A 13004-nucleotide genomic window follows, 5' to 3' on the forward strand; every position below is an offset into this window, starting at 1 on the left:
GTATTTGTGATGTGCTTGTCCGTGTGCTTGAGATTTGCTTGCGATGTGCTTGTCTGTGTGTTTGAGATGTACTGTTCTTGTGATATGAGTATTTATGAGCTGTTAGGGGAGATTACCTCATGTATAGAGGTGGGCGGATGGAGGAGTTTCCCTTATGTGTCGAGGTGGATGATTATGGGTGTGTGTTGCTAGCCATGTACTTATGATGTGCTTGTAACCATATGGTTGTGGTTGTGGTTATGGGCGGATGGAAGGGTTCACCTCAGTAGAGGTGGATGATCCCACTTTATGATTTTATCTTCTATTTTGCTAATAGATAGGGGTGTAAATGAACCAAGTCGCTCATGAGCTATTCGAAACTTGATTCGATAAAAGTTCGTTTGAGCTCGTTTAATGAGACTCGTTAAGATAAATAAACCAAGCTCAAACTTCACAATACTCAGCTCGTTAGCTCATAAACATGTTCATTAGTAGGCTCATGAATTAACTTTTAAATGAAAAAAATAATAATTTTGATATTGAATTTATAAATTTTACACTCTACTTATGAAAAATATAGACAAATATATTCTTTTATTTATAGAATAAAATTATAAATTTTAATAAGAATATTATAATTTACTTTAAATATATAATTTAATTTTTAATAAATATTTAAATTTATAATTTATATTTATTAAGCTCGTTTAGGCTCAATAAAAATTCGAATAAGCTCGTAAGTCATAAATATATTCGTTAAATAAAGTTCGAGCTTGGCTCGATTATAAATGAGTCAAATTCAAATATTGAAAAATTTGACTTGACTCGACTCGATTACACACCTACTAATAAAGGTTAATCTGATCATTTAAATATCGAGTGTTGGCAATTTTCCTATAGCTAGTATATCATAACTGAGTCCTATATATGATTATTATCCTGAAAAATAAAATAATGCAAAGGGGTTAAGATCATTACCCTTATCCAGAGCTTTATCCTTACTCTCGTTGGACGAGCTCGAGCCTTCCTTCTAAGTTCTAAAGTCCTAAAGTATAAATTTTATGAAGGATTGTACGCCCGACGACCATTTACAAAACTGCAATTCCAGGAATTTTGCTAAAATTATATTCCCATGCAGAGATGCGAAACTTGCAGTAACAATTCACCTTTGACATGCATGAAATTTTCATGAAGGAAGAAGAGTCATTCATGTCAGTCTTATAAATATGCATGGATATATATAAAAATGATCAATGTGCAGGGCCATCCCCCATTCGATCTAGTTTCAGAGCTGCAGGAATCTCTCTGATCAATGTGCATGGCCACCCCCATTCGATCCAGTTTCAGAGCTGCAGGAAATCCCTCTGATCAATGTGCATGCCTCCTCACTATTTATGAACTGTCATATATATTTTACATGGAACACAGTCAGCCAGTCACTTGATTGATTAAGAGCATCTCTAATCTAAGATTTTTAAAGAGGTATGAAAAATGAAAAAGTTGAAAAAAAAGTTTTAACTATTGCGGATGCAAGGTTTGAGCTTTGTATTTTAAGAGTAGTAGTGAAATTTCAAAACTGTTTTTTTCTTTGAAATTTATGCAATATGCATGTAGCCATGCAATTACATGTTACTAATTAGACCACTTAATAATTATTTAGAACTTTTTAGAACTCTAAAAGCTTTTGACTATTGGAGCTGTTTCAATAGGTTTTTAGAAGGTTGATGTGGCATGATGTGATATATTAGAATCATACAAAAAAAACTTTTGTAGAACTTCAACTATTGAAGATGCCTTAATTGTGTTCAGTACCGCATGTATTCTGCTGCATGTAGGGTTGTAAACAAGTCGAGCCGAGCCGAGCTTTGGGGTGTTCAAGCTTGTTTGATAAGATAACCGAGCCGAGGCGAGCCGAGCTTAAAATGAACCAAGCTTTTGAAATGAGTGTTCAAGCTTGGCTTGGTTTATTTTTTATGAGCTTGAGCTTGTTTGAAGCTTGGCTTGAGCTTGGTTCGTTTAGATGTTATCAAGCTCTCAATTCAAGCTTGGCTTGAGCTTGGTTCGAGCTTGGCTTGAGCTTGGTTTGAGCTTGGTTCATTTAGATGTTATCAAGCTCTCAATTCAAGCTTGGGTTGAGCTTGGCTTGAGCTTGGTTTGGGCTTGATTCGTTTAGATGTTATCAAGCTCTCAATTCAAGCTTGTTTGAATGTTTGAAACTTTAATTGTTTGATTGGTTATTAAGATTGATAATTTAAATTTATTTTTTTTTTTTATTTTTTTTATTTTATTGTTTATTTAGCATATTGAAAAGAATTTTATTAATAAATAATATTGTTCGTGAACATTGTTCACGAACGTTGTTCACGAACATTGTTCACGAACGTTGTTCACGAACGTTAACGAGCTGAACACATATGTGTTCAAGCTTGTTTGTTTAGCTTAACGAGCTGTTCAAGCTTGTTTGTTTAATTAATCTAATGCATATTGAACGAACATAAACAAGCTCTTACCAAGCCGAACACCAAGCTTGTTCACGAACGCTTGGTTCATTTACAGCCCTAGCTGCATGTAAAAGTCGCCTCTTTATCAACGAGCAATAATTGTGCCATGGACGCACTCAAGTCAATAATATTTTGTCACATAGAGATTGTGGCCATTTAACACTACCCTTCTTTCTACAACACAATTGATATGATATTTAAGTGACACGAATTAAGTGGAAGTACTTGAGAAAGCCTTATCATCATTGTTCGTTGATTACTTACAATAATATATTGGATGGAACAAGTGCAGTGTATCATCTGCATGTGATTGGAATCATTGTGACTTTGGATAATTAATTAGGTCGATCTTTTTCCTCAAACAATTCAATGACGCTGCACGCCGACTTAATTATCATTCTCGATCAGGGTTTGGAATTCCTAGTGACCACATCCGTGGGCATGCGGTTTGTGGGCATGAAGTTTGAGGTTTTTAGTTCAAGAGAAAATTTAAATCTATTTTTATCTTTTGAAATTAACTAGGTGTAAGTGGAATCAATAATTAATTAACAATGAAGTTTAAGATTTGTAGGGAGATTTTTTCATTGTGAAGTGAGTAACAAATTTTTATACCTATGATGTAACATGCATATTAACAATTACAAAAAGCTGATTTAGAGGAGATGCCCTTAGCTTCCAAAATGGTGGTATGTAAAGCTGTTGCCTCCCTCTAAATAAAAATTTGCCTCCCAATTAAAGAACTAATTAATGGATGTGCCCAATGATGAAACAGCAGCATGGAAACTTCCCATGATTATATTCTATGTAAAATATTATACAATATTGACCCAAGCTAATTCTATATATATTTTGGAGGGCTACAAGATTGAATCCAATCTTAAACATTTTTGCATGATTACTAGGATAGAAGAGATTCTTAGTAGGACAATCCACCGCTATAAAACCACATAAATTATTGTTGGCTCACCCATCCACCCCTAAAACAATCCAATGGATTGCCCAATGGTCTAACAAGTGTTTAATAATTTTAATAAATTTAATAATTTCATTTATGTTGAAATTTTAAATTTGAGTATATATGGGAACAATATTTTTCAACATTATGAACAATGTTTAGGGTTTACTATAGTGTTTTAGGGTTTGCTATAGTATTTGGGATTTTTGCTATAATGTTTAGTGTTTTTGCTATAATAACAATCAATTGATAAACAATACAGTCTAGTAGTAACCAAAAAAATTTTAAAACTTAGTTGATCAACTCGATTGATCCCGATCAGTTGAGCTAATCAGTCGACTAATAGTACTATAACAACAAATAAAAAATTTGAAACTCAATTGTTACACTTGAATAATGTCAAATTAGTCAATTGATAAACAATAACAATCGACTGATGATACAATAGCAAGAAACATGATGATCTATACTTGATTGCAATGATTGCAATGGTTTTTGAGTCAGAAGATTTTTGATAACACCATAGCAGTGAACAACAGGTTTTTGAGTTAGCTATGCACTTGACTATTTGACCATCAACATGATGAACAATAATAGGCGATTGTTCATGGTCAAATAAGAATTTGTATGAGCCATTCTATAGGTGTAATAGTTAAATTTAATAAAACAATCGATTGATGGTGATGAACAGTCAATTTATAGGTGAAAATCAACGTCGACTTAAAGGCTATAAAAGATGGATTTAGGAGATTTTCATGGTCAATTCTTGGGGGTTAAGAGACAAGTGTTGTTGTATTTTGAAGCCTCAAGAGGCAATCCAAAAGCATTCAACAAAGAGCAAACCAAAGTTTTCATTAATAAAATTATTGATTTATATTATATTCATTGTTATCTTTTATCTTTGTATTTGCTTGGAAGAACAAGTGTTCTATAAGAGGTTTCTCCACCTCTAGAAGGTCTCCGGCAAGGAGAAAGCTAGTAGATTATTGCTAGGATAGTAGGTCGTAGAGTAGGAAATGAGGGATTCAAACCACATTAAATAGATGAGCACACAATGGAGAACGATGAATTAAAGTTTCAAATCACTATTCACTCCCACTACAACAAAAACCCTCATAGACATCGGTGGAACAACAACGGTTTTAAGCAAAAACCGATGTCTTTGAGTATTTTACACCGATTTTTCCTAAAACCGGTGTCTATGAGCACAGATTTTCGCTTATAGACATCGGTTTTTTAGGCGATGTCTATAAGCGCCTTTTTTCGTTAATAGACACCGATTTTAACAGCAATTTTTAAAATCCGATGTCTATGATAAAATAAAATAATTTAATTTTTCCACCCATACTTAGCCGAAATTTGTAACACTTCACTCTTCCCTCCAAACCTAAACATATATCGAGCCGTCCACCCATACTTAGCCCTAAACTTATATCGTCGCGACGCCACCACTACTTTCCTCCGGCCATCTCTCTCAGCCTCATCTCCCTCTTCTCCTTCTAGATCGACGTACTTGCCTCTTCCGATCAGGATCAAAACCACCTGCTTCGGTCCTAAGCAAAACCGCAGCATAAATCGTTCCGTTCTGCCTCCTCGTCCGATCATCTCTTCCTCCTCCTCCTTCCTCTCTTCGCTCTTCCCGGCTGAGGCAGGGGCCGACGAGATCCTAACAGCGAGAGGAAGCCCACGACCACATCCGAAGTTAGGCAAGATAACTTACTTAAAAAACTAAACTTTACCGACCCGTTCATTGTAGCCCTAAACATGCCGAACAACATCGAACCACACCATCTCTACTCGCGATCGCTGTTCCTCTCGGCGCTGTCGCTCCACCAAATTGGCGAAGCACCTCACCGACGACCGAGCTCTCCGTCAGGCGCCACCTCACGCAGGCGGTTCTCAAGGGGCAGTGCGCCTAGACATGGATTCCTGCCACCACCTCACGACGGTGCTACCATCGCGTGAGGACTCGTAGGGGCAACACTGGAAAGGGGAAACGCAAGGAAAGGCAAGTTCATTCCCTTTATGATTGTGCGAGATCTGTGAGGTAAGGTGGTAGGAACTTAGGAGGTGTGGATCGTTTCTCTTAGGTGCAGAGATTGGTGAAATGATTTGCGAAAGGTTTACGTTCTTTAGAGCCTTGTTCGGTTGAGGTTTCATTGGGGATTTCTTAGTTTGAATCGCGCGGTTTCTGAGTTTTTCCCCTGCGTTCTATTATCGATGGAAATGGATTTCCGGTGGTCTACTCTGTGGTGAATCTTGTGGATTTCGCCTGTCTGTGAATGACATTGTACTCGGTTTCCCCTGAGATTTATCGATTTGAATCGAAGGTTCATCGAAGTGCGGTTGAAATCGCCTGATTTCTGGATTTCAATATCTGGTCGGTGTATTCGGTTATTGTTGAAGCTTGATAACCACTGGAATGTTCTTAATACAAATCTTGCAATGTTTGATTGACTGTGTATGAGTTTTTAATCGAGTTCCACCGTATTGTTGCTGCTGTAAGTGTATGAGTTTTTAATCAAGTTCCACCGTATTGTTGCTGCTGTAAGTGTTTTGCACGTCTTGCTCGTTACCTGTTTGTTGATATGCTTGGCTTAATGGCTGGTTGGTGGAATGTGTCATGAATTGGGATTTCTGTGGAGCTCTGGTGTGTTGATTCTTGCGACATCTTCGAGATGAATTTGAGATTTGTTTTGCTTTCCGGTTCGGACTTAATTGTGGTGTACTGGACTTTGAAATTTTGTTTGGAAGTGGGGGTGACCTTTGAAGCTGGAAGGTCCGTCTATGGTGGTTGGGATTTCAAACACGATTTGAAATTGTAGTTAAGCTTCTCTCTTCGGAATTGTTACGGTGTTGATGGGTTTGATTTTGATGGGTTCTAATTTTCTCCGAGCAGATGTGTTTTGATTGTGGTTTTTGGTAGAAGTTCAAAAATCTAATCCTTGGTTGTTACTAGTTCTGTGATCTAATACCTTGTATGATTGCATGCTTTTCTTAAAAATCGTGACTGCTTTCTACCATGATAATATGAATATTCTGTGATAGTTTCCGGGGTTTTGATACGCATGCTTATATTGTGTATAGCTATGCTGTATGAAATACGGATAAGGAATGGGCACTGTGAATGGATATGTTGACTGTAAAAATGAAATAGCTAGGCATGATAAATTGTCACATGATAAGGTAGTTGTTTATGGTTTTCTACATAGCTAATAGAATGAGTATGAGCATATGTGGCGACAGTACGGGATGGGTGACCCGGGATGAACTCCAGGGAGGACCCATCCAAACATGACTGATAAATTATATATGGTAGCTTCAGTTATATGACTGACTACATGTTCTCTAGGAGGTACCTCTAGGTTCATGGGACTGTTGGCTGGTTAACTGTTGACTGGCTAACTATTGACTGGCTCTAATTGTGGTTACCGGATATGTGACATATTCACTCTATTAGCTATGGGGTATCACTTGTACACGTTTATTAATATTTTTTTTTATTTAGTAATTAATACATTCTGTTTCTCTATTTGACTTCTAGTTGCTATCTCTACTATTTCATGGATGTCCTTTTATTCATAATGGATTGTGCTTGCTGGGTCGTAGACTCATGATGTCTACATTATAGGTGAGGATGATTCTTAGGAGAGTGAGAATAATTTGAGGAAGGCTTTTGAGGAAGCAGAGAAAAATGCACCCTCAATTATCTTCATTGATGAGATTGATTCCATTGCTCCTAAGAGAGAGAAAACTCATGGGGAAGTTGAAAGGCGCATAGTGTCTCAATTGTTGACACTCCTAAGAGAGAGAAAACTCATGGGGAAGTTGAAAGGTGCATAGTGTCTCAACTATTGACACTGATGGATGGGTTGAAGTCTCGTGCTCATGTAATTGTCATTGGGGCTACGAACAGGCCAAATAGTATCGATCCAGCTCTTAGACGATTCGGTAGGTTTGACAGAGAAATTGACATTGGTGTTCCTGATGAGGTTGGCCGATTGGAGGTTCTTCGCATCCATACTAAGAACATGAAGCTATCTAATGATGTATGTGAACATTACCAATTGTTGTTACCTTGTTAATAGATATCTTGCAGTGAATGTCCAAGTTATGAAATTTGATTTATTCAATGCAGGTTGATTTGGAAAGGATTGCTAAGGATACTCATGGCTATGTTGGGGCTGACCTTGCTGCTTTATGCACTGAAGCTGCTCTCCAGTGTATCCGTGAAAAGATGGACATAATTGATCTAGAAGATGAATCAATTGATGCTGAGATTCTCAATTCTTTGTCTGTTACAAATGAACACTTTAAAACTGCTTTGGGATCTAGTAACCCATCTGCCCTCCGTGAAACTGTAAGTCTTTGCTTTAGTAATTATAATCATTTTCAGTTAGTTTTTTTTCCTTCTAAATATGATTATCTACATGAATTTTTAAAATAAATTGTTGCTGCAAGAATTGAAAATGAGAAATTTGACATTGGTGTTCTTTCTAAATTAAACTTACCTTTTTCAACTCAAGAAATTCTATAGCCTCATGTGTCTGGTTGGTAACTTGTGTTTACTGTCATATGCTGATGAATGGCCTAAAAACCACTTCTATTTCTACCTTGAGATATGCTGATAGTTTGTTGGGTTTTGATCAGGTTGTTGAAATACCAAATGTCAGCTGGGATGATATTGGTGGGCTAGAAAATGTCAAGAGAGAACTACAAGAGGTAGTTTGCTGGATATGTTTGAGGTTTTATGTCCACCAAGTGTGATTTTTTCTTTCTGATGGTGATATTCTAGCTAGGACTTCTACAGCATGTATATTTTCTTCTATTTTTGTTCTTCGTTGTAGTTAAGTAGACCAAATGATACTTTTGTTTGACAGATTAGAACAGTGGATGTTTTAACTCAGAAAACTAGGCATTTGAAGGTGAAAAGTGGTGAGATTAGGGAAATGAAAGGCGCAAGAAGAATGGAGCAGTATAGCAAGTTGAACAGATTCTGATTCTCATAATTTAATATAGCCTCAGCTTGATTTTTTACTCACGATGTTCTACCTTGATGTGTACAATATCTATTAGCTTTTGATGTAAAAAGAATATTTGTGTATTTTATGGATACTGTTGTAAGAAGAATATTTATGTAATTTGTGAATATTTGTGTATTTTATGGATACTATTGGAAGAAAAATATTTGTGTAATTTGTGAATATTTGTGTATTTTCTTAGATAGTGTCGGTTTTTCACTGTTTCGGAAATCGAATTTGTGTCGTTAAACAATACTAATATTACATCGATTTTCCACCGCTGTAAAACCGATGTCATTAACTAATATTACATCGGTCGTATACCGCTGCCAAAACTGGTGTTATTAACATATAATATTACATCGAGTTTACATCGTTGATGAAACAGTGTCGTTAAGTGATACTACACCGGTTAATAACCGATTCGAAAACCGATCTCGTTAAGTGATACTACACCAGTTTTAACCCGATGTCTAAAATGACAGACCTTTTACATCCCCTTCATAGACATCGGTCGAAAATGTAATAGACAGCGGTGGAAAACCGATATCTATGAGGATTTTTGTTGTAGTGTCCCATCTAGCGAGGCCATCAGTCCTAACATATCAAAGCTTGAGAAGAGCAAAATGCTAAAAGATGCAAGAGTATTGTGTTCGAGCTTGGATTGTCATGCCAATGGTTGATCTTCACTTATTCTAACAACAACAAAAAAAACTAGGGGAGATAAATGTCAAGCCTCTTGATTTGACAATGCAAAGAAGCCTTGGGAAGATTAACTATGACGATGGACTTGATAGGATTGTTATCAAAGATTACTACTTGATTCAGTTAATTACGATAGTAAAATTTCAAATTATAATAGCAAAATCCAAAATTATAATAGCAAAATTAAAATTACGATAGAATTTTTCAAATTACAGGTGACAAATTTCAAATTACTAGTACTTAGATTTCTAAGCCATTTGAAATTCTGGGACTAGCTATTCGTCCAATTCCCTTTAATACATGTTGTCCAACTAGTCTTATTTAGTAGTTAACTTCTCAGCTCAGCCATGTTCTCTTCCAACTTCGCTATCAAGGAAGCTCTTGGAGTCTAACCTTTTCAACTTAGCATCCTGCTGACTCGAACACTATAATCAAGTCTCACATATCTGGACTCAACTTGAGAAGGGACTAGTAATACCCCGTCATACCTATACTACTTTATTAGACCAGTTAGTCATGCCTGCATGGCCATGTTCTAGTCCAACATTCTTAATTAAGCATACGAAGACCTTGGATCAGTGAACCAACCTCTCCTTGGAGGTTGGCAAGTAAACCAATCTTTCCAAGGAGACTAGTAGGTCAACTGACCTCTTCTAAGAGGTTGGCATTGGTGCAATTGACTGTAGGTAAGGATGACTAGGTTGACCAAACTCAAGTTGATTTAAGAGTTTAGGTTTTGATATTTAATTAATATGTTAGCAATATGTCAAGTGTTGGAAAAAAGAAATTATAGGAGAAGAAATAAAAGAGTTATGAGAGGAAAATCTACTTTATGTGGAGGAGGAGAATCTCTACGTGGAAGAGGAGGAGAATAAAATAAACAACTCCCAACTTGCTTCATTCATTAAAAAAAATGTATATATTTATAGGCTTATTGAATAAGCACTAGAATTTTTTTATTCTATCACTACGAACTCTTATCCTTATCAAGATTGTTACCTCATCAAATTATACCCCTATCTTCTTAGCACGAACTCTCATTCTCATCAAATCTATCCCTATCTTTTTATTAAGAAATGTCACATTATCTCATTTTTATCTCTATTAATAAAATAAAGTTTAATTTCTAATACCCCTCTTAAACTTGATTTTATGACTCCAAGTAAATATTGCATCTTGATAAAGTCTTCAAATTTATGAGGCTTGGTAAAAATATCAGTAACTCGATCTTGAGACTTTATGTATTCCACTTGCACCTCTTTTCTTGTAATGCACTCTCTGATATAGTTATAGCGTGTATCGATGTGCTTGCTTCTATCATGGAAGACTTTATTATCAACTTGAATTTTGGTTGTCTTATGCCCTTTAGGAAGTGGAGTTAACTCCCATGAACCTTTCTTTTTTATCACCTTGATTTCTTCATCTATCACATCTTTCCATTTTTTTTTTCTCTTTATAGCTTCCTGGAAATCTATAGGCTCACAATTGGCAAAGAGGCAATATAGAGTAAGATTTTCTTGAGGGGTACCTCATAAATGTCCCGTAAGCTTCTAAAGTGTGGTACTCTTTCGCTTGAAGATGATGCAGATGAATTCTCTTGAGTACTTGATGTTGGTGTTACTAGTGGAGTAGTAGACTCCTCTTTTGTTTGCTCCACATTTTCTTCTTCAAAGTCTGGGAAGAAGTTGTAATCTTTATTTTGAGATTCCCGATTCCATTCTTCTTCTTCATTAAATACAACATCCCGATTGATTATTATCTTCCCAGTATCTGGATTGTAAAGTTTATATCCTTTTGAGTTAGTATCATAGCCAATAAAAATAAACTTCTTACTTTTATCATTCAATTTACTTCTTGCTTCATCAGGCACATGAACATGGGCTATACTCCCAAAAACTCTTAGATGAGAAATCCCAGGTTTCCTTCTGCTCCATGCTTCTTGTGGTGTCTTGCCCCACACACTCCTTGTTGGTGATCGGTTGGATAAGTATACTGCACATACAATCGCTTCTGCCCAAAGTTCCTTTGATAGCCTCTTGCTTTTGAGAATGCTCCTTGTCATGTCAAGGATGGCTCGATTCTTTCATTCTGCCACTCCATTTTGTTGAGGGGATCTTAAAACTATCAACGGTCGTCGTATTCTATTGGCTTCACAAAATTCTTGAAACTCCTTTGAGGTAAATTCTCCTCCTTGATCAGAATGCATAGCTTTGATCTTGAGACCGCTCTCCTTTTCTATAGTCATTTTAAATTTCTTGAATATACTGAAGACCTCCGATTTTTACTTCAAGAAGTATACCCAAGTTTTCCGATAAAATTCATCTATAAAAAGAATGAAATAATTACTCTTACCAAGTGAACTTGGCTTTATCGAACCGTAAACATCCGTATGTATAAGTTCAAGTAGCTTCTGGGTCCTTGAACTTGACTCCTTCGGAAAACCTCTTTTGAATTGCTTCCCATATAGACATGCTTCACATAATTGATCAAGATGTTTGATGCAGGATAGTACTCTCATCATCTCTTTCTTTGAAAGCAATTCTAGTCCTCCAAAATTGAGATGCCAAATCGAAGATGTCATAGCCAAGTGATGTCTTTATAACAAACTTTGAGACAGTTGACAACATTATTTTGAATATTAAGTAAGAACATTATATTTCTTGACATAGGCACCTTAGCAATCAAGCAACTAATACCATCTTTTAAGATAAGCATATTGTCTTTTAGATGAATATCATCTCCTTTTTCCAAAAGTTGTCCTAAGCTCAAAATGTTGCTCTTTATATTTGGCACAAAGAAAACATTTGAAATATATTCATGTTTTCCATTCTTTAAACGGATGAGTATGTTACCTTTGCCTTTCAACTCAATCTTTGATTCATCTCCGAAGGATACATTATCACCAATTGATTCATCAAGTTCTACGAACATATTTCTTTTTCCACACATATGATTGCTTGCACCAGTGTCGAGATACCAGATTGTATCTTCACCTCTTTCATTATCTTTATATGATAGCAGTAGGGTGTCATCTTCCTCTTTCCTTTCTTCTATATAGTTTTCTCTTTCATATACTTTATTCTTGTGTGATCTGCATTCTTTAGCATAATGCCTAAACTTGTCATAATTGTAGCACTTAACTTGAGATTTATCATACTTCGAGTTTATGTGCCCTCTTCCATGTCCTCTTGTTGAATTTTCTCCTCCTTCATTGTTGTTGTTGGAGATTCATCCTTACTCATTAGGAAGGCCTCGGTCATATCCACTACCTCTTCCACATTGACTTTTATTGTTACTTAAGCTTTCATCTTTCTTTATTGGTTGAAGAGTCGTCTTCAGGAGTTACTGTGTAATTTCTTCATTTATCTTCTTCTTTTCTTCTTGGGCTTGTAATGAACCCAGGAGTTTCTCTATCGTCATGGCTTGTAGATCTTTGGTTTCTTCGATGATGGTTGTAATACTATCAAATTTTGAATCCAATGATCGAAGAATTTTCTCAATGATAGTTACTTCTTCTAGTTTCTCACCATTTCTCTTTCGTTGATTGGAAATGGTAGAGACTCTAAAAAAATTAATCTAATATCAATTCACCTTCTTTCATACGAAGAGCATCAAATTGACTTCTTAATGTCTGAAGTCGTACCTTTTTTACCTTTTCTTTTTCTTGATATGAGACTTGGAGCTTTTCCCATGCTTGCTTGGCTGAAGTAACACTTGAGATCTTCTCAAAACCATCCTCATCTAAAGCTTGATAAATGAGGAAGAGAGTGTTCTTGTCTCTCTTTCTTAAATCTCTCAGACTGTTTTTTTCAGTTGGAGATAACGTCGAGTCATCACGTGGCT

General features: G+C 36.0%; 1 protein-coding gene across 1 annotated transcript; it reads left to right on the plus strand.

The window, feature by feature from the left end:
• Window positions 1-7100: 7100 nt before the first annotated feature.
• LOC122043911 (cell division cycle protein 48 homolog) lies at window positions 7101-11035 on the plus strand. Its single transcript, XM_042604475.1, has 6 exons — window positions 7101-7174; window positions 7237-7484; window positions 7574-7795; window positions 8086-8157; window positions 8316-8367; window positions 11028-11035. Exons 2-6 carry the CDS (start codon window positions 7299-7301, stop codon window positions 11033-11035), a joined length of 540 nt encoding a protein of 179 aa, XP_042460409.1. The 5' UTR covers window positions 7101-7174; window positions 7237-7298.
• The last annotated feature ends 1969 nt before the right edge of the window (window positions 11036-13004 follow it).

Source organism: Zingiber officinale, chromosome 2A (genome assembly GCF_018446385.1).
Source record: "Zingiber officinale cultivar Zhangliang chromosome 2A, Zo_v1.1, whole genome shotgun sequence".
NCBI classification, from domain to species: Eukaryota; Viridiplantae; Streptophyta; class Magnoliopsida; order Zingiberales; family Zingiberaceae; genus Zingiber; species Zingiber officinale.